This window comes from Conger conger, chromosome 10 (genome assembly GCF_963514075.1).
Source record: "Conger conger chromosome 10, fConCon1.1, whole genome shotgun sequence".
NCBI classification, from domain to species: Eukaryota; Metazoa; Chordata; class Actinopteri; order Anguilliformes; family Congridae; genus Conger; species Conger conger.
The window spans coordinates 5,529,659-5,552,508 of NC_083769.1; the positions used below are offsets into that span (position 1 = coordinate 5,529,659).

Genomic DNA, 22,850 nt, shown 5'->3' on the forward strand with positions numbered 1-22,850 from the left:
TGCATCCAGTGAGAAGCAGTTCTGTGAGCAAAAATGCCTTGTTAAGAAGAGAGGTCAGAGGAGAATGGCTAGACTATTTTAAGCTGACAGGAAGGCAATCAAATAACCACACAACAGTGGTTTGCAAAAGAGCACACAACATGTCAGACCTTGAAGTGAATGGGCTACAACAGCAGAAGTCACTGAGTGAATATTCCACCAGGGACTAAATCAGCGTGCCACTACCAATATGGCTGCCGCGGAGAACCATTTTAACGTCACAAGCGCCTATATTTAGAGGCCAACTTCCGTCGCGTCTTTCTCTTTTCTAGGTCCGTGTGGCGTGAGATAGTTAGGCAACATGAGGTAAGACTTTTTCTTGCTAAAATTATGTTTTCCCGTCTCATTTTAGACATTTATTCAGATTGTTTGCTTTGTGGAAGTTTCTTTTAAGTGGTATTTGCTTTCGTCGAAGCAAAATTACAATGCTATTTTCGAGAATATTGTTCGCTAACGCTAGCTATGCTAGCAAAGTGCCGGCTGACGGCCTCTACTTTGCGGGTCGTCTGGTTAATTTAATCTACTTGCATCCTGTTTTACAATTGAGATCTAAAATTCGATACGCCATGTTACACTATTTTTTAACTATTTTGAACATTTTCTGGGCGTTATTTTACGAAGTTACTAATAATTTGTACTGTAGCTGCTGTGCGAAGTGTAACGTAATGTCGCGCAGATTTGAATGGTGCCGGCCGACGTTTACGCACTGAGCACCGTTTTTCTGGTCTGCAACGAATGGCTGAACTTGGCTGATTTTGCCAATTCGTGTATTTTGAATTAACATGTCAGCATTAGGTTGACACGAAGCTGTCATTGATTCTGAAGTCATGGTCGGGGTTACCGTGACGCTGCTTGGGTTAAGATGACCGAATAGCTCGACAGCTCCTGGCATAATCAACATTTGAAAATGTTCTCGCTGTTAATTTAGGGGGTTTTTGTTTGTTTTTCATCGGCTTTCTCTTGGTCAACTATGCCATTCATATGTTACTCGCTACAAAATGAATTGTGCATGTCAACTTTTTGAAAGTTGGCTAATGTAAATGATCTCAGGTGTTTAGTAACATTTTCTGTGTGAACTGGTGGTGTAGGAGGTTATGGTTTTAACTGGTAGTTATCTTTACTGACATATCTTCCTCTTTATTTTTTTACAGCAAGGTTTCAAGAGACACGCTGTATGAGGCTGTGCGTGAGGTACAGGCTGGCTCCCAGACCAAGCCACGCAAGTAAGTTCAATTCCTCCGTTTTAACTCCTCTGTGTATAGCAATCAGCGGTGTGTCTGTTCTGCATGACTAGGAGAGATGGCTGTTCTGATATATTTAGTGTTAGTGCTCAGCCACATCAATTATGGTATTACTGTGGGTGTGGAAAATAAACTTAGTGAGTAGTCGGTCTCTTGACTAGCTTTTGCCTCATTGTGTGCATTCTTGTATGCATGATCTCAAACCGTTCTGAGAGCACTCAGGCTGCATTGCAGAAACTGTGAGCACTGCTGTAAGGGAATGGGCGTGGGTCGTTTAAGCCATGGCTGCAGCAGTCCCAGTCTGGGTTGATGGGGGTGGCCAGTGATCAGTACACATCCAACCACTGCTCTCCTGGCTCAGCAGTCTGTTTGGGACTCGACTGTGAAGTTAAGTCTGGTCTTTCCCTCTCCCACTTAGATTCTTGGAAACGGTGGAGCTCCAGATCAGCCTGAAGAACTACGACCCCCAGAAGGACAAGCGTTTCTCAGGCACCGTCAGGTTCGGCCCTTTCCCGTCTCACCCAGCCTTCAGCCTGTCTGGTCCTGGCCCTGCCCTGCGATGTCACCCTAGCCTTTACCCATGAGCAGCGCACGCAGGGTGGGGCTTTGTGACCGGCCAGCGCTGAAGCGTTTTGGGTAGTCCGACTGACCCTCCCCTTCCAGTGGGGCAGGGTGGCGGACGGACCCCTACCCTGGGTCTTAAAACATGAGGGGAGGTGAAGGGCGCCAGGCTTCGGCCTGTGCCCCCGAGCCGGCCATTTTCACTGAAATGGTGTTGCTGGTGGAGTGAACAGGAGAAGCCAGCCGAGGCGTGGGTAAGAAGTGTCCGTCGCCTGGAAGGGGCGGGTGGAGCTTGGCCTCCTTCCTCGCCCCTTGTGTCTAACGGACCCCCCCCTTCCCTCCTCCAGGCTGAAGACCACCCCCAGGCCCAAGTTCTCCGTGTGCGTGCTGGGAGACCAGCAGCACTGTGACGAAGCCAAGGCTGCAGATCTGCCCCACATGGACATCGAGGCCCTCAAGAAGCTCAACAAGAACAAGAAGCTGGTGAAGAAGCTGGGTGAGTCCCCCGCGCGGTTCCCCCACGCGGCTCCACACACGATGCACATGGGCCTGGTCGGTTTGGCCAGTGTCATGCCGTTCATGCTGAAGGCTGACGGTATTTGAGATTGGGTTTCGTGTGTACTGCTGTTACTAATGGAGAGGTTGAATGGCTCCAGTCCTCGGTCATATTTGAGTAAGCGCCGATGCAGGAGTGGCTTAAGGGACGCTTGCTGTTTGAAGATGGTGGTGAATCTCATCCAGGGTGCATAGAAGGCCGATCCGCTTCAGGATTTTGTGCCAACTTCTGCTCTTATTTTTTTAAATTGACTACATAATGTCTTGATCAGACATTTGTATGCACCAGCTGCAGACTGCAAGGGTATCCTAAAGATTTTGCTCTGCTCAAGTACAGGTGTGAACCAACTATTTTTTAGAGCTGACAGAAAAAAATAAAAAATAAATTGGTTGAAACAAAAACCAGCTTGCGGACCAGCCCCCCAGGACCGGAGTTGTGCACCCCTGATCTAGTCACTGAGCGTTTTAAAAAGGGCGGAAAAAGCAGTCTGCAAAGGCCTCTCTAACTCTTCCATTCGTCCCGCAGCCAAGAAGTACGATGCCTTCCTGGCCTCAGAGTCCCTGATCAAGCAGATCCCCCGTATCCTGGGCCCCGGGCTGAACAAGGCCGGCAAATTCCCCTCCCTGCTCACCCACAACGAGAACCTCAACACCAAGGTGGACGAGGTCAAGTCCACCATCAAGTTCCAGATGAAGAAGGCACGTGCTCTGGAGGCTCCGCTCATCTGTGTTATGCGTGCTTGGGATAATACCAAAGGGCGGTTTCGTAGACTTGGTGGCATGACTTAATGCATTGGTGTCTATTGTATTTACTAGTGAACAGCTGAAGGTTAAATGAATCCATTGACAATAATTCTTTGCCAATGTATAATTCCATGCATATCCATTTGGCTGAAGTCTAAGGTTTGGGGGCAATTGTTTTTGGATCTTTATTTATTCTGTAGCTTGTGAAAGGTCTTTAAATCTTACATGGAATGTTGGATATGAACGTCTAGTCTACAAACGCAGCTGTGTATGACCTGGCACTTGGTCTTGATAGTAAGGGTGTTGACTGCCAGCGGTTGTCGCTGGCGTGTTGGCAGTGATGTTGAGTGGGACGTGGTGGGTGTGTGGCCCTGACCCCCTCCTGTGACCCCGTGCAGGTGCTGTGTCTGGCGGTGGCCGTGGGGCACGTGAAGATGACCGAGGAGGAGCTGGTCTACAACATCCACCTGGCCGTCAACTTCCTGGTGTCCCTGCTGAAGAAGAACTGGCAGAACGTGCGTGCGCTCTACATCAAGAGCACCATGGGGAAGCCCCAGCGCCTCTACTAGAGCCTCTGTCATTCTTACAATAAAACTGAAAAACTGCCATCGCTGCTCTTGAGTTTTTATTTTACATGAATTTTGTTGTGTTCACTACTGCTCAGTCTTGTCTGGCCCGTCTCTATAGCGATAAACCTCCTGCACTGAAATGTGTTCCGAGTGTTAAGTCGATGTTAGCTTCTCCATTGCTTGCATACATTTCCTGAAACTGCAATTTTTTCAGTCAAAACCATTAACCCAATTCAAAGCAGTCCATTGTTTTTGCAAAAACAAATGTCCAAACCCTTCTCTCAATGACTTGGCGCAACTGCTTCATGCACAACAGTCAATCTGAATGCTAATTACATGTTGGTGTGATAAATGGAAAGATGCTATTATGAGAATCTTTAGGTCTCTTATCAGTTTGCTTTTTCACTGTTGAAACGTGTACTGCTGCCAGTTAAATTTGTATTTAAATACTTTTTTTTATTTTATTTTTTTTTATTAGTGTTTTGCTTTGACTAAAACCAATATAACAAAATATTAATGTAAAAACCTTTTTTAAGGGAATGTAAAATTACTTTGGGGTTTATAACTTGATCATCTCAAAATTGAATCTGCATCACAAGATTTTCCCTGGCAAAGCAGTGGGGGGGAGAGGAGAGGGAGAGAGATCTTATGGCTTGCCAGAGCCAAGGCTGCCATGACTCCTCATGCCCTTAGATATGTCCTCTGTTGCTTTGAGTTGGGCAGTGTCTTCCTGGGTTCTTTGGTCATATCTTCCACTGCCATGCCTAAAAACGATTGGGTTAAGGAAAGGTAAATGCGGAGAGAGATGTAAACATTCAAATTGCTGCTTTTCATTGAACCTGGGCAGCCCTGTGAAAACGATGTTCATGCGACATCTTGTTCCCTCTAATCTGGTGGTGTATTGTGTATGGATATGGACATGTGGATATCATGCTAATCTGGTGGTGTGTTGTGTATGGATATGGACATGCGGTTATCATGCTAATCTAGTGGTGTGTTGTGTATGGATATGGACATGCGGATTTCATGCTAATCTAGTGGTGTGTTGTGTATGGATATGAACATGCCGATATCATGCTAATCTAGTGGTGTATTGTGTATGGATATGGACATGCCGATATCATGCTAATCTAGTGGTGTGTTGTGTATGGATATGGACATGCCAATATCATGCTAATCTAGTGGTGTGTTGTGTATGGATATGGACATGCCGATATCATGCTAATCTAGTGGTGTGTTGTGTATGGATATGGACATGCGGATATCATGACCACTAATTGGTACTGTGGTCCTCTTATACTAGCATACATTTTGTACTCATAGTACAGTAATCACTGAGTTAATGTCATATTATAGTAAATTACATCAGAAAAGATTGTTCAATTCTCATTTATCTATAAATGTATGATCAAGCCGACCGTGAAGCTGCTGACATTTGGCTGAACTCACACCACACCGTCAACACAAGTCTCCCGGACTGGGTTCGCTTCCGAATTACAACGCTCTCTTCCTGACATTCCTTTCCCTTGTTTAAGGGGGGAATCCCAAAATGGCAGGATGAAATATGGAGGCCAGGCCAAGTGGGGTTTGCTTCCGTAATATGAATGGATCAGGAGCAATTGTTTTCCCTTCCTCCCTCCGCCAAGAGTATGAAGTGTAAGGCCAGGTTTGATGACCCTTTAACACATTGCGTTTCCTCACTAAATTTGTGACGTGCAACAACAAACCTAACAGGTGCCCTGCCAGGGGGGATAGACAACGAACTGCATAATTTAGAATGTTAACCCAAGGTTGTAAAAACAGGTGTTTTCCAAAGAAAATGAAAGATGTACCTTGCAGCTCATTTGGAATAAAATGTTATTTTTATGTTGTTGAAAGATGGTCTGCGGTCTGTCAATCACCGGAGGGCTTTTCCCAATCATTTTATGTGGTTTAGGTGACAACAAACAGAATTATGCCTAAGGTTGTGTATGAAACTATCAAAGAGCAACTTACCTGCAGCTAAATAAATACAAACAATATATGTTTCCTGTGTCTGTTTGGCAGAGGATTTAAGAATGCGCATCAGTCCTCAGTGAAACCGAAGGATATCTATCTGCCGGTCTGTTTATTTCTTTATTTTTATTGGGGACAAATGCCATGCAACACTGACACATTATTAAAGACAATTGTCCATTACATTGTACATATTGTGCATAACCAAGGCCACCTCCAGCAACCCATCCCAAAATGTGCTTTCCTTCACACTCATTCCAAATGGGAGTCCAAGTTCGACTTCTCAATCTGTCTCAATCAGCAGCCGCCCCCCCCAGATCCCCTGCCGCCCCCGCCCTACCTTCAGGTGGGGGTTCAGGGGTGTGGTCTCTGCTGAGCTGGTTATAGCTCCTGGGCTGCTCGTGTCTCTAATAGGATTAGCTGCTTCTTTACAGCAGTACTGTAGAGGTGAAGGCAGGGGCGGCCATGGCGGATCAAAAGGTAGGACGTGCTTATAGCGCTTGATTTATGCTCCATACGTACACACGCAGCAGTCTGAGTTCTAGTTCATCTGCGTCCTGTTTGTTACGGGGGTGGTTGTGTTTACCTAGCTCAAGCAGGATGAATAGCACGTCCTCAGGTGTTTGACTGTTGATGGTGCTTGGTTCGTCAGTGGAGGTGGTCATCGTGGCAGAAGTCATCATTGTTGTGGTGTCCCTTGTGGTCATGGTGGAGGTGGAATGTGGTCGTGGTCGTGGTCATCAAGGCGGGTGCCATGTTTACCAATCTGGGGCTTCTGTCAGGTGCATCAACTCATTCTCGCATCTCCAAATGTGTTATAATGTTTTCTTAAGGACCTGTTGAAATCATTGCTTCACTCCGACATTATTTAATGTTTGGCTTCTCAGTACTTTCTTGTGTGAATGAATCTCCCCCATTCAAACTTTAAAAAAAAGTTTATATATATATATATTTCAAAGGCTGAACAGCAATTTGCATTTTGTTTATATATATATATATATATATATATATATATATATATATATATATATATATAAACAAAATGCAAATTGCTGTTCAGCCTTTGAAATAATTTTTTGCCTGAATTCTCCTCACCTGTTCACATCCAGCGACCCTATGACATTGAACACACTATCCTCTATAAGGGCTTGTACAGCAGGGTACTCAACTGGATTCATTTTAATTCAGCGAACGCAAAAATCTACTTGTTTCACTGAAGACAATGTGTATTGGGAAAGTGAGAGTGTGTGTGTGCGTGTGTGTGTTCTGTGTGTTGGGACAGTGAGATTGTGAGTGCAAGTGTGTAGGGAGAGTGAGTGTGTGTGTGTCTGCATGTGTGTAGAGAGAGTGAGTGTGTGTGTGTCTGCATGTGTGTAGAGAGAGTGAGTGTGTGTGTGTCTGCATGTGTGTAGAGAGAGTGAGTGTGTGTGTGCATGTATGTAGGGACAGTGAGTGTGAGTGTGTGCATATGCTGTATATGATGAGAGTGTGTGTGTGCGTGTGTGTAGGGAGAACGGTGTGTGTTCAGGCATGTATGTAGGGAGTGTGTGTATGTGAGTGTGTGTGTGTGTGTGTGTGTGTGTGTAGGGAGTGTGTGCATGAGGAGAGTAAGCATGTGAGAAGGGAGTGTGTGTATGTGTGCATATGTGTGCGCGTGTGTAGAGAGAGGGAGTGTGTGTATGTGTGTGTATGTGCGTGTGTGTGTAGGGAGAGGGAGTGTGTGTATGTGTGTGTGTGTGCGTGTGTGTGCAGGGAGAGATGTGGCTCTTGGTGGGAGAATGAGCAGCTGTTAGACCAGCAGTCAGAGTGAGTGGCAGGGTGCAGACACACTACGTTACCCACACTGCAGCAGGGCGTAGTTCTTCAGCGTGTAGTTCTGCTGTGTTCCGCCTGTGTGGCCCTGTTGAGCCCAGTGGACCTCAGAGAGCTACCCGGGAGGTTATTTCTGTGTGCCTGGTCAGTGATGGTGAGCGCAGTTTACCTTTTACCATTTAAAATGGACTGAGCTGTTTCTGGGTGATGTGGGATGGTCAGTAGAGCTTGCTGCTGGGGAGTTTACCAGCTGTTTGACCAAACGAGGGATACTACATTTGAGATTTATCTATCAAAACATTATGCTTGCATTGGCATCATTCAGTATTACAGTTGATAACATAAAAATAGATATACTGTATTTGCACAATTCATTATCTGGGTGTATTTTCAGTGCGTTTATAGTGTCCATTTTAGTCGGATGATCATCAGAAGCACTGACAGCTTCCTATTTTCATAATCTCCAGCAGACCTCAGAAAAATACATATTTAAAATACATAACTGTTTACTGTAAACAGTCAACCATGTTAAATAAGAATGAATACTGATTTGAATAATTATTTTTTTCATAAATAGATAATAAATGTATTTAATAAATGTATAAAATCTTTCCCAGATCTGGGTTCTCTCTCTGCCTTTTGAATGATTGGGTCTTCTCCTCAAAAAAATACAATAGTTATTCATATTTTCCAACACAAACCTGTTCCCCTCTTTTTAAATATGTATTGGGCATGACATTCATGAAAAAAAGATTGGAAAGAAATATTGTCAATATGTAAAGCCAGGCACTCCAGCAGTAACACGGACACCACACTCTGTCTCCTCTTCTGTACAGTAGCAGCACTGAAACCCCTCCCTCCACCTTCCTGTTGCTCCCTCCCTCAGTCACTCCCCTCTCCCTCTCTCCCTCTCTCTCTCTCTCTCTCTCTCTCTCTCTCTCTGTGTAGACCCAGAGTTTAATATGACCTTCCCTTCGTCGCGTTCCTGTGTAGTCCTCCAGCGTTCTCGATCCCTCTCCTCCCTTCCCTGTCTATCCTCCCATGACCCGGGGATCCCAGAATGCACAGCTCCTTCCTCCTCACAGGTAATAAGACCCCTGGAGTGCTAACACCAGCCTTGGGAGGCAAGGGGGGAAATGTGTGTGTGAGTGTGTGTGTGTGTGTGTGTGTGTGTGTGTGAGTGTGAGTGTGTGTATGTGAGTGTGTGTCTGTGTGTGTGTGTGAGTGTGTGTGTGTGTGAAAGTTAAGTGACAGTTTCCATCAGCAATGCAGTAATAAATTCTGACTGGATCTAAATATGTCAAACTGAGCAGGGCACTGGCCTGTCTCAAACTCTCAGTCATCTCCCAGTACAACAGGGATTGAGTGTGCATATGAACGCCGTCAAATGTGACTCACAAACCCTTCTGTTTCCAGGGTGACAGCAATGAACATGGCGGGATGAGAACGACCCCAACGACCATCCAACCTGAGTAAAAACAAACCTTCAGAGTTTTATCACATCATGAAAATGATGAAAAATACAGGAAGGCCATGGTCCTTTCCCTATTAACAAACAACCCGAAAACTGACAAGTCATAGTTTAATGGGCAGCTAGATTCTATTCAGTATAACATATAAATCTTATATAAATGCTCCATATATTCAAGTAATTATCGTACTGTCTGTGGGTGTTTGTACTGCTTCAGGATAGCAGCCATTTTGTAACAAATACAGTTAATGTATTTTTTGAAGGTTCACTAATTATTTCAGTTTATACATTTATCTTGTGGTTTGCTATGTATAAATGTTAATAAAACTTATACATTAGTCAGGAGTTAACAAACTCCTTCATTATTGAAAAAAATGCATAATGAATGTATTGTACATCAATTAACTCATGTTAAGAAGTGTGACCAATTTGTCTTACAGTGAAGAGGGACTGAACCAGTCCGCACCAGTTCATGAGGCATACTATCTCAATACTGGGAGAGGTACGTGGCATGAATCAAATGTTGTATTTGCTGTCTAATTCTCCTCACAATGCCTGCTAATATTTCACCCTTTTCAGACCAAAAGACATTTTGGCTAAATTTTTTGCTACCCATCCAGTCTAGCGTGTAGCAAATCACCCCGGTTTATAAGTTTATACATCTGCATTAGCCCGTCACAAAATGACGAACAGCAAAGTAATTTTAGCAATAATTTTAGCAAGGATGGGATTTCTGCATCAGGCCTGGGACAGAACCTGCATAGCTCCTGCAGACATTCTGTTCTGCCAGCAGCCTGGACAGTGAGACACAAAGAATGCAATGAACAGGGCTGTCAGCTGGGCCACTGAAATGTCTAGCATGTTATAGACACCTCGAGCAGGTCCAAGAGCCAGACCGCGGTCAGACCACGGTCAGTGGTGTGCATTGCTGCTAGCGTAGCCCCCTCTCATGCCATCATCACATCACCCTGTGCCCTGGTCATTGTCTGGTGTTTGTCAGGGCGTCGCTGGAGCCCCAGTCCAGTCCAGGAGCCACCCAGGGGTGCCACGAGTACCCAGGTGAGGCACATCCTCCCGTTCTTCATCAGAACCTCACCACGCCATCTCATATAGTATATAGGCATTGAAGTCTATGAACGATTGTGCCTATTCGTCAATGGCAATCATCTTAATCTTGAATAAAAGTTTTATACAGATGTCTCTATGTAAGAGCTCCAGTTTGAGCTAAAAGGCCTGTTTTATAAATGGCCATTGTAATCTCTGAGTAGGTGTACATAGCTGCTTCTAGCAGCGCAGGTCTCGCTGTGCATACGCATAAGCATCACATTCAATATGTCTCTAGGATTACGAGTGTATGCTCCTGTGCGTATGTGATATGTTAGCCTGTCTTCCAGCCCTCTGCAGAGAGTTTGAAGCCCAGCGAGAGCTTAGGCCAGATGGAGGACAGTGAAGAAGACAGCGAGCAAGGTACAGACTCTCAGACAGGAAGCCTGGTTCCCTAACCGCTGCACTGCAGCAGCACAGAGCCAGCACTCCACCCTCAGCGCTACTAAACCATAACCACGGCTGCTGTGCTGGTTTCCCTCTCCATGCATAGTCTGATCAGCCTTTTGATGTATTTGGATGACTGTATTACAGTAGATGGTTGGCTGCACTCATATTAAATCATTTAAGCTCGAGCTTAAATCATGAGAAACTTGTTTGTAGCTCGTGTGTTTTTGCTGTCTTCAGCACTACTTCAAAAATTGTTCTGGTTTGATTCTTCGTGGTCATGATCGATGTGTTCTGGTTTTATGGTTGGTGGTCATGATTGAGTTTGTTTGTAGTTTGATGCTTTGTGTGTCTGTGGTTCTGTGCAGTGCAGTCTAGGTTCTGTGTTTTTCATTGTCTAGTTTCTAGTGAGTGCTTAGCGTTTCCATTTATTGTTACCCTCTTTGCACACCGTAGTCTGTCTGTCAGCTCATTCATTCCCTGTCATTTGTTTCACCTGTCTCTCACTTCCTGATCGTTTCCCACACCTGGTTGTCATTTCCCTCTCGTTACCTGTGTATAAAATCCCTCTGTTTGTGTAGTTCCTTTCCAGATTGTTATGTGTCCCGACATACTCTCCAGGGTTTATTTCTGATTGATTTCTGTTACGACCCGTTTTGTCTTACACTTCAGCCTCTTGCTTTATCCTTCTGTCTTGTTTTGACCCGTAGTTTATTGACCCATTTTGGCTTATCGACTTTCGTTTCTGTATTCTATTTTTGTTTGGCTTGCCCGTGTGTTATCGACCCTTTGCCTGTGACTTTGTTTTGGATTATCCTTGTTATCTCTGTTCTCTGGTGTACTAAACAATGTACCGACCAGCCTGACCTCTCTGCTGATTCTGTTTGCTGGCTATTGACCTTCACTTGTATGCTCTGCCATCAAGTTAATAAAGACCACATAACTGAGTTCTGTGGTCTCGCTACTGGGTCTTATTGTTCTGATCCCTGACATTTTGGTCATAATCTACATGTTCTGATTTGATGCTTCGCGGCCTGTAGCGTAGTGGTTAAGGTAAAGGACTGGGACAGGCAAGGTCGGCGGTTCTAATCCTGGTGTAGCCACAATAAGATACATACAGTTGTAGGGCCCTTGAGCAAGACCCTTAACCCTGCATTGCTCCAGGGGCCGATTGTCTCCTGCTTAGTCTAATCAACTGTACTAATCAACTAATCAAGAGTCTAATCAACTCTGTACGATAAAAGCATCTGCCAAATGCCATTAATGTAATGTAATATGTCCTGGTTTGATGCCTTGTGTTCCTGATCAATGTGTTCTGGTTTGATGCCTTGTGTTCCTGATCGATGCGTTCTGGTTTGATGCCTTGTGTTCCTGATCGATGTGTTCTGGTTGGATGCCTTGTGTTCCTGATCGATGTGTTCTGATTTGATGCCTTGTGTTCCTGATCGATGTGTTCTGGTTTGATGCCTTGTGTTCCTGATCGATATGTTCTGGTTTGATGCCTTGTGTTCCTGATCGATGTGTTCTGGTTTGATGCCTTGTGTTCTGATCGATGTTCTGTTTCCCAGAGTTGGGCCAGGAGGACCTGCTTGGGGCCTCCTGGGATGAGCTCTCTATCCTGGAGAGGCTGGGACTCAACAGGTATATGAGAACAGATCACTTCCCTGCTGAAAAAAACAGCTCAAGTTATGTTTAGAAACAGCTGGTAGCGAGTTGACCAGTTCAGACCAGCTCCATACTCAACATGGTTTGACCAGCTCAAGCTATGTTTTGAAACAGCTGGTAATTTCAAGCTGGTCATAGCTGGATGGGTCTCACCTCTACTGTTGCAATAGAAACTAAAAGCCCAAAGTGATGAACAGAAATGATCATTAACTACAAAATATAATCATAAACAAGATTTTAAAAGGGAAAACCCTAAATGAAATAACATTGTGGTTAAATTTGTTATTGTTCCTCTGCCTTTTCAAGATACAGTATACATTTTGATGGTCTTTCCACCTTCCTTCTCTCTCTCTCTCTCTCTCTCTCTCTCTCTCTCTCTCTCTCTCTCTCTCTCTCTCTCTCTTTCCCTCACAGTGCAGAGATGACGGAGGATGAGGTGGAGGTTAGGCTGTTCTCTGGATTAATGAGAGTCTTGTCATTTACTTCCTGCATCACGATCAATGGCCATTGCTGTATGCAGCATGTGATGATTATTTCCTACCCTGCTTGTACTGATTGGCTCGTACAGTTACCCTGCTTGTACTGATTGGCTTGTGCAGTTACCCTGCTTGTACTGATTGGCTTGTGCAGTTACCCTGCTTGTACTGATTGGCTCTTGCTGTTACTCTGTTTGTGATGATTGGCTCTCGCCCTACCTCCCGCCCGTGCTGATTGGCTCTCATTCTTGCCTTTCCTGGGCTGAATGGATCTTGCTGTTACTCTGCTTGAGGTGATTGGCTCTCGCTCTACCCCCTGCTTTCCTGCAGGGGGCCTTCTCTCAGCTGGCCCTGGCTTTCCGCTGTGACCAGTACACCCTGAAGAAGAGACTCCTGGCGGAGGAGCACGCCCGGAACCTGGCCGAGGAGAATGTTCATCTGGAGCTGGAGAGGGGCAAGGAGCTCCTGCAGGTAATGGGGGAGAGGATGGGGGAGGGAGGGAGAGAAGCAAGGTGGAAAGGCTTTACATGTTGAAAAGGTGTAGGTCCAACAACAATTTAACCACAATGTCAGTTAATTTAAGGTAAACTACTGGAGCTATGAGAAGAATAAAGAAATTATCCCGTACTGTTTAATTTATAGCACGGCCCTATGGTCTGTTTTTGTCATTGTCTGGCCCGCCGTAAAATCCAGCTATGCCAGCTTGACCATTGTTAGCTTAGCTAACCTGGTCATAAAGTTGGTCTAGCTGGGTATGAGCTGGTCAACCAGCTACCAGCTGTTTCAAAACATGCTTGAGCTGGTTGAGCCATGTCAAACTGGGAGCTGGTCAGCCGGTCAATCAGGTAAACCATGTCGAGCTGGGAGCTGGACTGAACTGGTCAACCGGCAACCAGCTGTTTTAAAACCATGTGTGTGTATGTGTGTATGCGTGTTTGTGTGTATGCTTTTGCGTGCGTGCATGTGTGTGTCTGTGTGTGCGTGTGCGTGTGTGTGTGTGTGTGTCAGTCCCTGAAGGCGCTGTGCTTGGACAGCAAGCGCAGTAAGATGCTGCAGAGGCTGGAGCTGTGTCTGAGTATCCTGGGCGGGACGGTGGAACGCATCGCCAACACAGCCGAGCTGCTGGGCGCTGTGCACCAGGTACAGCGCAGTCTAACACAGGCCAGCTGCTGGGCGCTGTGCACCAGGTACAGCGCAGTCTAACACAGGCCAGCTGCTGGGCGCTGTGCACCAGGTACAGCGCAGTCTAACACAGCCCAGCTGCTGGGCGCTGTGCACCAGGTACAGCGCAGTCTAACACAGCCCAGCTGCTGGGCGCTGTGCACCAGGTACAGCGCAGTCTAACACAGCCCAGCTGCTGGGCGCTGTGCACCAGGTACAGCGCAGTCTAACACAGGAGGAGACGCATCACCCACAACCCATAGAGTTTTTACATCAACCCTACCGTGTGTAAATGTATAATGAAGAGCACTGAAGTTATTAGTGACATGTATTTATTGGGAAGGCATTGCTCCTTTATGTTTTCTAATAATAGTTATTTTTTCTGAAATGTAACATTATGTCTTTGTGCAGTCAATGGCTGAGTTTGTTTCTGTACTGTCTGTAAATGTCTGAGTTTGTTTCTGTACTGCTTGTGAATGGCAGTCAGTATTATGTGTAACTGCTGGCTCCAGGAGGCTCGTGTGAGCCGGGCGGTGGAGCTGATGGTGGCCCACGTGGAGAACCTGAAATGGCAGCACATTCGGGACAGGGCTGAGCTGGAGGAGACCAGGAAGCAGCTGCAGAGGAGCAGTCGCAGCCGGCAACTAAGCGATCCCAGAGGTACTGCCCCCTGTGGTCAGGGGGACTCACTGCTATAACACAGAAAATAAATACTCAACCAGCGCCTTCACTCATAGTGTCTCTTGCCTTGGAGGGCTGATTGGTTTGATTTTGCTTTTGCCTCATAATGGATAAGGGTTTGATACGGACAGTGAACCTGATCCTAGGTCAGTCCTCCCCCTCTAAGACCTTACTGCAAATGTTCAAAACAAATGCTGCCATTTTTGTCTTGATAAAAATAAGTGATCTGTGGAATATAGACATTAATCTGATGTCAGCTGTATGCAAGTGTGCTGCCTGTGAATTAATGGCACATTTAATTACAGATGAGAGTGAAATGAGACAGAAGCGCTCTAAAACAGCTCAGCAGGTAAGAACACACTGTTCTCATTTACAGCAAAATGTGGTGCAATTCAGTCCTTACAATCACACAGCACAGCGATGAACAAAACAGGATAATATGCAGAGATTTGTTACCGGTTTCCTGGATGTTTTCTTTCCACACCCTCTACGAATATCATCCAAACTTTACCTCAATGAGACAGATCCATATTTATTGATTCATTTAGAAACTACTTAAAACTATAGTCTACATATTGTGTTGATGTATTGTATTTTACCACAATAATTAATGAATAAATCCTTTAACTTCAGCCATTTCTTTCTCTGGGTAGGTGTCTCGGCGTCGAATCAGCATAGCCGTGATTTCCAAACAGCCCAAGGTACCGCTGACCAAATGACCATGCGTTATTAACACACAACACAACCACATTTAACAGAAATACACTCACCGAGCACTTTATTCGGAACATTTTGACTTTATTACCTATATACCTATTCATGCGATTATCTAATCAGCCAATTTTGTGGCAGCAGTGCAATGCATACAATCATGTAGATACGGGTCAGGAGCTTCAGTTAATGTTCATATCAACCATCAGAATGCGTAAGAAAATTGATCTAAGTGACTTTGACCATGGAATGATTGTTGGTGGCAGAGAGGGTGGTTTGAGTATCTCAGAAACTGCTGATCTTCTGGGATTTTCACGCACACTAGTCTCTGGAGCCTTGTTAATGAGAGAGGTCAGAGGAGAATGGCCAGACTAGTCAAAGCTGACCGGAAGGTGACAGTAATGCAAGTAACCACACATTACAACAGTGGTATGCAGAAGAGCATCTCTGAACACACAATGGATCATAGCTCTAAGTGGATAGGCTGCAGCAGTAGAAGTCTAATAAATACCTAGTAAAGTGCTCACTGAGTGTAGACCTGCTCTGCTAGAACACACAGGTCACAATTTTAAAAAATGTATTATCTCCTACCCCCCTACACACACAAAAAGATACACTCAAGCACATACAAAATACAGAACACTTTAGAAAATAAAGGTACATGTACCACCTTTTCCTCCAGGTCCAGGGGACAGAGTTGAGGATGCTGGACGATATCAAGTCCATGACAGCAGCCCCCAGCCAGCTTCCCCTGGAGAGAGGAGCCCTGGATGGATGGTACCTGGCAGAACACACACACAACACACACTACCCTGAACACACACATCACACACACTACCCTGAACACACATATAACACACAATAAACATAGACTACCCTGAACATACATCACACAATGAACACAGACTGTGCTGAACACACACTACCCTGACCATACACTGCACACACTACCCTCAACATGCACAAGTTAGGAATCAAAAAGCAAATTACACCAATAAATATTCAAGCAAAACCTTTATTGTTGCCTGCTGCAGTGGAAACTATTTTAATTCTAGCTTTGATCAAATTTAGATCAGCATTCATTTTGTTCAACAGCTTTATTGACTAACAATTATAAACAGGTCAAACAGTCCACTTTACATAAAGAGAATCACTTAAAATAATATAAAATGAATGATTAATAAGCACAGCACTGTCCAATAATACAAATTTAGCAAACACCATTATCCAGAGTAACTTAAAGTACATTCAAATTTATGCAACAACAGGATGGTTACACAAAGTTGGCTGCAATCCACCATATCTCTTCCTCTCCCTCCCTCCCTCTCCTCCTCCCTCTTTCTCCCTTTCTCTCTTCTCCCCCTTTAGGCAACATGTATCCACGAAAGAGGACCTATCAAGCAGTGGTCCCCTCCAGACACCAATTGAGATGTCCCCCATTTGTCAAGCAATACATCCCACACCCAGCCCAGAAGAGAGAGGAGACCCCTTATACCTCCATAGGTAATGCTGACTCATACCTTATACCTCTATAGGTAGTGCTGACTCATACCTTATACCTCTATAGGGAATGCTGACTCATACCTTATACCTCTATAGGTAATGCTGACTCATACCTTATACCTCCATAGGTAGTGCTGACTCATACCTTATACCTCTATAGGTAATGCTGACTCATACCTTATACCTCCATAGGTAGTGCTGACTCATACCTTATACCTCCATAGGTACTGCTGACTCATACCTTATACCTCTACAGGTACTGCTGACTCATACCTTATACCTCTATAGGTAATGCTGACTCATACTTTATACCTCTATAGGTACTGCTGACTCATACCTTATACCTCTATAGGCAGTGCTTGAAGTGGGCCGGTACTCACCGGTACGCAGTACCGGAAGTTCTACATTTCACTCTGCGGAGTACCGGCACACTCACACTGTGCTCTGATCACTGATCGGAATCCTCGTTGCTTCAAACGGGAACCGGCAAGGGTTTGCTGATATCGGCTGATACACTTTCCAACACGTGAATAAGGAGTACTGGCACTTATTTTTTTCCACTTCAAGCACTGTCTATAGGTAATGCTGACTCATACCTTATACCTCTATAGGGAATGCTGACCCACACCTTATACCTCTATAGGTAGTGCTGACTCAAAATAAAAGCAATTAACTCTGCCACACTTAAATTTGACAGTCAGAATGTGTTATACAGATGATGCAAATTATCTCAAAGTAATGTGTACACCTTACATGTGTGAGAGTGAGTGAGAGTGAGTGAGAGTGAGTGAGAGTGAGTGAGAGTGAGTGAGAGTGAGTGAGAGTGAGTGAGAGTGAGTGAGAGAACAATAATCTGTACTTTCTCATGTTTTAAGTCCCCAGGATCCCGTGCGGCAGAGGCGGGGACAGAACAGAGAGCGGGAGGACTCAAACGCGGAGGAGGCGGAGAAAGAGGCGGAGCCACCGGGTGATCAGGAGCCCAATAGCTGCGATGCCTGTGCTGATAACTTGTACGATACTCACATATTTTTTCTCCTAACAACAACCACCCCCCCACACTACGCCTCTCTGTGACCACCTCTCTGTATGTCCACAGGTGCACCCTCGTGTCTGCACAGCGCCCCCTGCCTCCCTGGCTGTCTCAGTGCCACCTGATTCTCTTCTGGCTTTATGTCGTGACCATTTCCTTCATGATTCTCCTGGCGATTGTTGTATGGTGTATGAGAGGCCTTCTCTTCTGAATATGACATTCATCTGCTCTAGGCTGGACACCATTGATCGAACACATACTGACATCCATGTAATCTGTCAAAGTACATCATCTCAGTCACCTATTGATGTAACTGATATTATTTTTATGTCAAACCAAAAAATAATATATTCGTTGTCCACCTTAGCTGTGCCTGTTGAAATAAAACTGGACTGTTCTCTCAATATTTATTCATATAAATTACATTATATACAATCATATATTGGTAATTGTATATTGGTAAACCAAGGTCATTTAAATATAGGATGTTAATGTCAAATCAAATGTGTTTCTTTGTGAGTCTTTGTATTAGTATGACACAATAAACAAAAAAATAAAAAAATTCTATACTCAAAAATGTGAAGTTACTCACCCTAAAACTGCCCTGGAAATCAAACTCTCAAGGGTTCTGTCACTTTAAAGTGTTACATGTCAAACATAATCTGCGGGAAGAGGCCGTAGAAGAACGTGGGACACATGGAGAAACGTGGAACACATTTATTTTTCATTTCTGGTTAAGGTGTCAACCACAGTCACTCATCAGAAATATAAAAAGCAGGCGATAGCGCAACGCAATTTTAATCTAATGGAGTTTGGAAATTGTCTCTTGCGGGCACCCTTACAAAGAGTGGTCATGTGTGTGACGGTCAGCTGACAACACAGGAGGAAAAGAAGGGCGAGAACAGAAAATTGAACGCAAACATACATTTTAATATCTGGCTTATTGTATAGAAAACAATGGAGTCAACGTTAGAACAGCACCTAGACGACACGTAAGTTTTTGTTTAAGGAGAACGTTAATCATTAATTTTACGATCAAAGTGAGCGAACGCCTTGTGACGTTGTCATTGTTGGCAAACGAGTTGGCATGCTAGCAAACTTGTTTCGTCCTCTAGCTAACTATTGATCACTGAATTTCTGCGTTCTGTCGTACAAATGTAGTTACCAAAGTTAGTTAATTTAGCTAGCTATAGGCCGTTGAGTCCACCTAGAAAGCTAAATACTTGGATGATTGAGATGACATGTATCTGCCAAATTACGCAAAGAATACCATACGTTTCAAGAGAGTTTACTGGCAGCACACAGCACTGCTCAGCCAGCTAATCGCTGTATTGATTTTACGTTTTCCGTTCTTGTGCAGTATGAAGAATCCTGCCATCGTCGGTGTCCTCTGCACAGACCAACAAGGTCACAATTTAGGATGTAAGTAACGGGAATTACAGTCGGAGAAAGTGCACGGCGGTAATCTGAACTAGTGTTGGTGCCCTCAGATCTAATATGTCACTGGCGAACTTTCCAATCGCCTTTCCAGACAGTCATACGTACTGTATAATTTATTTTGAGAGCTAGTGTCTTGTAAGTTTTCTTAAGGTACTAGAGTAGAGCAGCACGTGCGTCTTCTTTTAGAAAGGTATGAATTTGCCTTTTGGGGGGTAAAACCAGTAAAACAGTGGAAATAAACATCTGACAAATTCGTATCTTCACCTTGTCTGTCATTTCTAAAGAAAGTCGTACTACTGGAGATGTTGAACAGTTTTCAGTTATTTGTTTTTTGTCTTAAGTACAGCCTAATGTTCTGTGGGAGACTATGCTATATAATAACATCAAACTTTACTAAACTGGGGTCTGCACCAAAATTAGAAAGGTGTTTTCCTGTTTAAGAAACTTTTGTCATATTTTGTGTATTTCATAAATGTCATGTGAGGCTTTCAAATAAATTAACCGACCTACAAAAATATTTACCCATTTATGGTGATATTTTTATAATTCTGAACTTCATCTGTATTCAATGAATGTATAGTGCCCTCCATTTGGGACAAAGACCCATCATTTATGTATTTGTATTTTTTTTAAATCATATGGTCAAAGTGCGCATTGTCCGATTTCAATAAAGGGCATTTTTGTACATTTTGGTTTCACCATGTTAGGAATTATAGCATTGTTTATACATAGTCGCCCCATTTCACGGCACCAAAATGTTTGGGACACAGCAATGTTAATGAAAGTAGTCATGCTTAGTATTTTGTTGCATATACTCTGCGTGCCATGACTTGCTGATGTCTGTGACCCATCAACATCATCAGTGTCTGGTATCTTAGGCGATACTAAAACTATTTTCTTTTTAATAGATTTCTATGGGAATTGGGGGGGTGGGACTAGATTCAGCTGTACAATAGGTTGATACAGTATGGAACACACTTGTTGGCTAAATGGCTTTAAGTCATAAAGGATCCAAGGTATGAAATGAGCCTCAAACCACCATACTGCTGCCAGAAATGCTTGAGATACAAAAATAACTGTTTCTCCTGATTATTTTTTCCTTTGAGTTCAACAGGAAAATTTGTCAGGAGAAACAATTTTGTTTCATATCCCAAATGATGGGTCTTTGTCCCAGACATTATGGAGGCCACTGTGTGAGGTCTGTCTGCTGCCGTCTCGTCCGCAGGCCGAGGGTCTCTCTCTGACGAGCATGGCGGGGTGGTGTCTGTCCTGGCCAGGCAAGCAGCGTCGCTGATGAGGGACCCCACCGACACACCCACTGTGTGCCTGGAGTCAGATTCAGGGTGAGGCCATCACAGGGCACTGTGGGAAATGGAGTCTGATTCCGTCTGATGGCATTGTGGGAAGTGGAGTCATATTCAGAGGGAATCATGGGAAGGGGGAGGCATGGTGGCACTTTTTTCCAATAATCAAGTTTCTCTGTGTGTAGAGGTATTTACCACTTCTGTCTGCTCTGAGAAAAGTGTGTAATTCCTTTGAAATCCACTACATTTTTGTGTAGGCAAGGTTACTGGCCCAGGTTAGGCAGTGACTCCGAAAGGGACAGATCATCAGGTTTTGTTCCCTTTCAACTGGCGAACGTCATTCATGTGTTCTGCACAAACTGCAAGTTTTCACAACAGCAAACTTGACAAGGGGAACCAGCTGATGGTCTTCAAGTTCAAAAGCCAAATTACTCTATCACTTTTCACCCTCTCCATGAAGGTGCTCTCAATGAATGAAGACTGAGACAAAATCATGTTCTAAGTTCCGGAGAATGTTGTTGTGGCTTCTGGATTGCATTACACTTAATAGTAATCCACTTCCTGACAAATCATTTTGTAAATATCAACGTGTTGCTGACACGATTGAAACAGACAGGATTGTTTGTGGTCGATTCTGTGACTGTGACTGACTATTGCTGTATTGTATACATGCATACAATTCAGTGTCTGGGCTTTAAATCTTGTAATTCAGCAGGAAGCCCCAGCTGTAAAACCCAACCACTGAAAACACAGAACCTTATTTACCACTTGTTTATTTACTTTATTTTTGTATCGTTTTGTCGCTCCAGTCTAGTGGCGGTGTATATTGCTGCCCCTTGTGGACATGATAGAAATGTGCATTCACCTGTGTATTTACTACAGATTCACATCTTAACAGTGGGTATATCACAAAGCAGGATTACTGAGTTAGCAAGGTAAGTTTGAGTAAAACCTTGAACCTTTCCAAAATTGGACTGATTGGACTGAAGTCAAAACATCTTTTCTGCGTTTAACTCGGTGAACTTAACTCGCTAAGTGCCTTAGCCTTGTGGCGATTTCGTGCTTGTTGCATACAGGAACCATCATCTCAAATGCACCATCAAATATGTTGCTCAAGATGTGTTCCAAGCACAGGCAGGCACTGATTCTGATTCAGCTTAGACTTTTGATAAATATTTTTGCCAGAAGTAAATGTTATTGTTCATGCGTGGTCATTGAATGTTCACTCTCTACAGAAGCATCCTAATGAAAACCCATGGGACCATCACAGTTGCAGTGCACAAGATGGCTTCCTGATGTGACCGGAGGACCGAGTGATTATTTCTCACAATTTACCATTGCGTGTGTTGTACGGATTCAGGAGGTAACATGGTGATAATTTATGATGTTTTCTATCCACACAATGTGTTTCTGAAGTCAAATCCTACAGAGGAAGCCCCGGTTTCCCCATCTCACCCAGTTTAGTCTGACACTTAATTATTGACGGTTTTGTGTCACTCATTGCTTTGGATTTCAATGTCAGATTGTCAAGTCACTAACTGACAGTTTAATGGTGTTCAGATCATATATAAAAAAATGCCCCTATTCTCTTTGTAAGACCTTGCTAATGTCTGCAAAGAAGATGTTTTGATGTTTTTTTTTGTTTTTTCCCTCTCCCTTCAGTACTAATGGTTTCGTTTACATGAAATGCAAAATCTTAGGACTGAAAAAGGAGTCTTTGAATCTTTGACTGAAAATCTTTGCCTGTTAAATATTTTTCAGAAAACACATTTAATATTTTCTTTAACAATATATGGCTTTTATTAAATACTACTGTGGAGACTAGTATTGAGACTGGTGTCTGGTTATATACATTCTATATGTGTCACTCGACCATCAGCTGTAAAATCTATTTAAAAATAACCAATGGAAACTATTTTATGACATGTAATGCAGTTACTTTTTGTAATAAAAATAAGTGTTTGTGATTTCAATTGTAGCCCTTTCTAGATTTGATTCACCTATTTATACAAACATCTAGGATGTCTTACAGACCTAGATTGGCTCTTGTACTAGATTTCACTTCATAACCAATCAACAGTTTTGGGGGGAAAACAATCTTGGACCAAAGCTCTGTAGTTGTGTAGTTTAATGAAAATTAGGTTATATTTAAATATTTAAATGTCACATTGCTTGTGATGTTAAATGAGACTCTTTATTGTGGAAATGAGAGGAAAGAGCAAGAGAATCTGCCTGTCCTACCTGTCCTTCCAGGGAGAGGTAGCTGAGAGAGCTTTTGATCCTCAGATTTCTCCCAAGATAAAAATCGTTCTGTTTCCATTGGGGGAAACTGATCAATGAAAGTGAAAGTATGACATACTTTATCCGGCAGAAATCAGTCCAGCAAAAAACTTTTCAGTAC

The 22,850-nt window shown here is 43.8% G+C and overlaps 3 protein-coding genes across 4 annotated transcripts; all 3 read left to right on the forward strand.

The window, feature by feature from the left end:
• The first annotated feature begins 259 nt into the window (after nucleotides 1–259).
• Nucleotides 260–3,746, forward strand: rpl10a (ribosomal protein L10a). The gene is made up of 6 exons (XM_061257405.1): nucleotides 260–345; nucleotides 1,191–1,262; nucleotides 1,699–1,779; nucleotides 2,189–2,337; nucleotides 2,923–3,095; nucleotides 3,539–3,746. The coding sequence occupies exons 1-6, from the start codon at nucleotides 341–343 to the stop codon at nucleotides 3,707–3,709; spliced, it is 651 nt and encodes a 216-aa protein (XP_061113389.1). The 5' UTR covers nucleotides 260–340; the 3' UTR covers nucleotides 3,710–3,746.
• A 4,783-nt stretch (nucleotides 3,747–8,529) lies between these two features.
• Nucleotides 8,530–18,179, forward strand: si:ch211-163l21.11 (inositol 1,4,5-triphosphate receptor associated 2). Its single transcript, XM_061259043.1, has 16 exons — nucleotides 8,530–8,601; nucleotides 8,933–8,988; nucleotides 9,428–9,489; nucleotides 9,988–10,046; nucleotides 10,382–10,454; nucleotides 12,047–12,119; nucleotides 12,558–12,585; nucleotides 12,950–13,090; nucleotides 13,628–13,759; nucleotides 14,293–14,440; nucleotides 14,767–14,810; nucleotides 15,115–15,162; nucleotides 15,855–15,949; nucleotides 16,541–16,675; nucleotides 17,551–17,685; nucleotides 17,772–18,179. Exons 2-16 carry the CDS (start codon nucleotides 8,957–8,959, stop codon nucleotides 17,914–17,916), a joined length of 1,350 nt encoding a protein of 449 aa, XP_061115027.1. The 5' UTR covers nucleotides 8,530–8,601; nucleotides 8,933–8,956; the 3' UTR covers nucleotides 17,917–18,179.
• A 367-nt stretch (nucleotides 18,180–18,546) lies between these two features.
• lamtor5 (late endosomal/lysosomal adaptor, MAPK and MTOR activator 5) lies at nucleotides 18,547–22,422 on the forward strand. 2 transcript variants are annotated; one of them, XM_061258080.1, is made up of 4 exons: nucleotides 18,547–18,697; nucleotides 19,066–19,127; nucleotides 20,371–20,488; nucleotides 21,685–22,422. In XM_061258080.1, exons 1-4 carry the CDS (start codon nucleotides 18,663–18,665, stop codon nucleotides 21,743–21,745), a joined length of 276 nt encoding a protein of 91 aa, XP_061114064.1. In that variant the 5' UTR covers nucleotides 18,547–18,662; the 3' UTR covers nucleotides 21,746–22,422. The 2 variants fall into 2 exon arrangements, with proteins under 2 accessions (XP_061114064.1, XP_061114065.1); XM_061258081.1 differs by having other exon boundaries at nucleotides 21,688–22,422.
• Nucleotides 22,423–22,850: the final 428 nt, after the last annotated feature.

Excerpts from the sequence above, each read along its gene's own strand:
- rpl10a (XM_061257405.1), top strand. Across the intron at positions 1,780-2,188 it reads CGTTTCTCAGGCACCGTCAG|GCTGAAGACCACCCCCAGGC; the intron begins GTTCGGCCCTTT and ends TCCCTCCTCCAG. Across the intron at positions 3,096-3,538 it reads TCAAGTTCCAGATGAAGAAG|GTGCTGTGTCTGGCGGTGGC; the intron begins GCACGTGCTCTG and ends GACCCCGTGCAG.
- si:ch211-163l21.11 (XM_061259043.1), top strand. The coding sequence starts at position 8,957 with ATGAGAACGACCCCAACGACCATCCAACCTGA. Across the intron at positions 10,455-12,046 it reads TGAAGAAGACAGCGAGCAAG|AGTTGGGCCAGGAGGACCTG; the intron begins GTACAGACTCTC and ends TCTGTTTCCCAG. Across the intron at positions 14,441-14,766 it reads GCAACTAAGCGATCCCAGAG|ATGAGAGTGAAATGAGACAG; the intron begins GTACTGCCCCCT and ends ATTTAATTACAG.
- lamtor5 (XM_061258080.1), top strand. The coding sequence starts at position 18,663 with ATGGAGTCAACGTTAGAACAGCACCTAGACGACAC. Across the intron at positions 18,698-19,065 it reads GAACAGCACCTAGACGACAC|TATGAAGAATCCTGCCATCG; the intron begins GTAAGTTTTTGT and ends GTTCTTGTGCAG. Across the intron at positions 19,128-20,370 it reads ACAAGGTCACAATTTAGGAT|GCCGAGGGTCTCTCTCTGAC; the intron begins GTAAGTAACGGG and ends TCTCGTCCGCAG.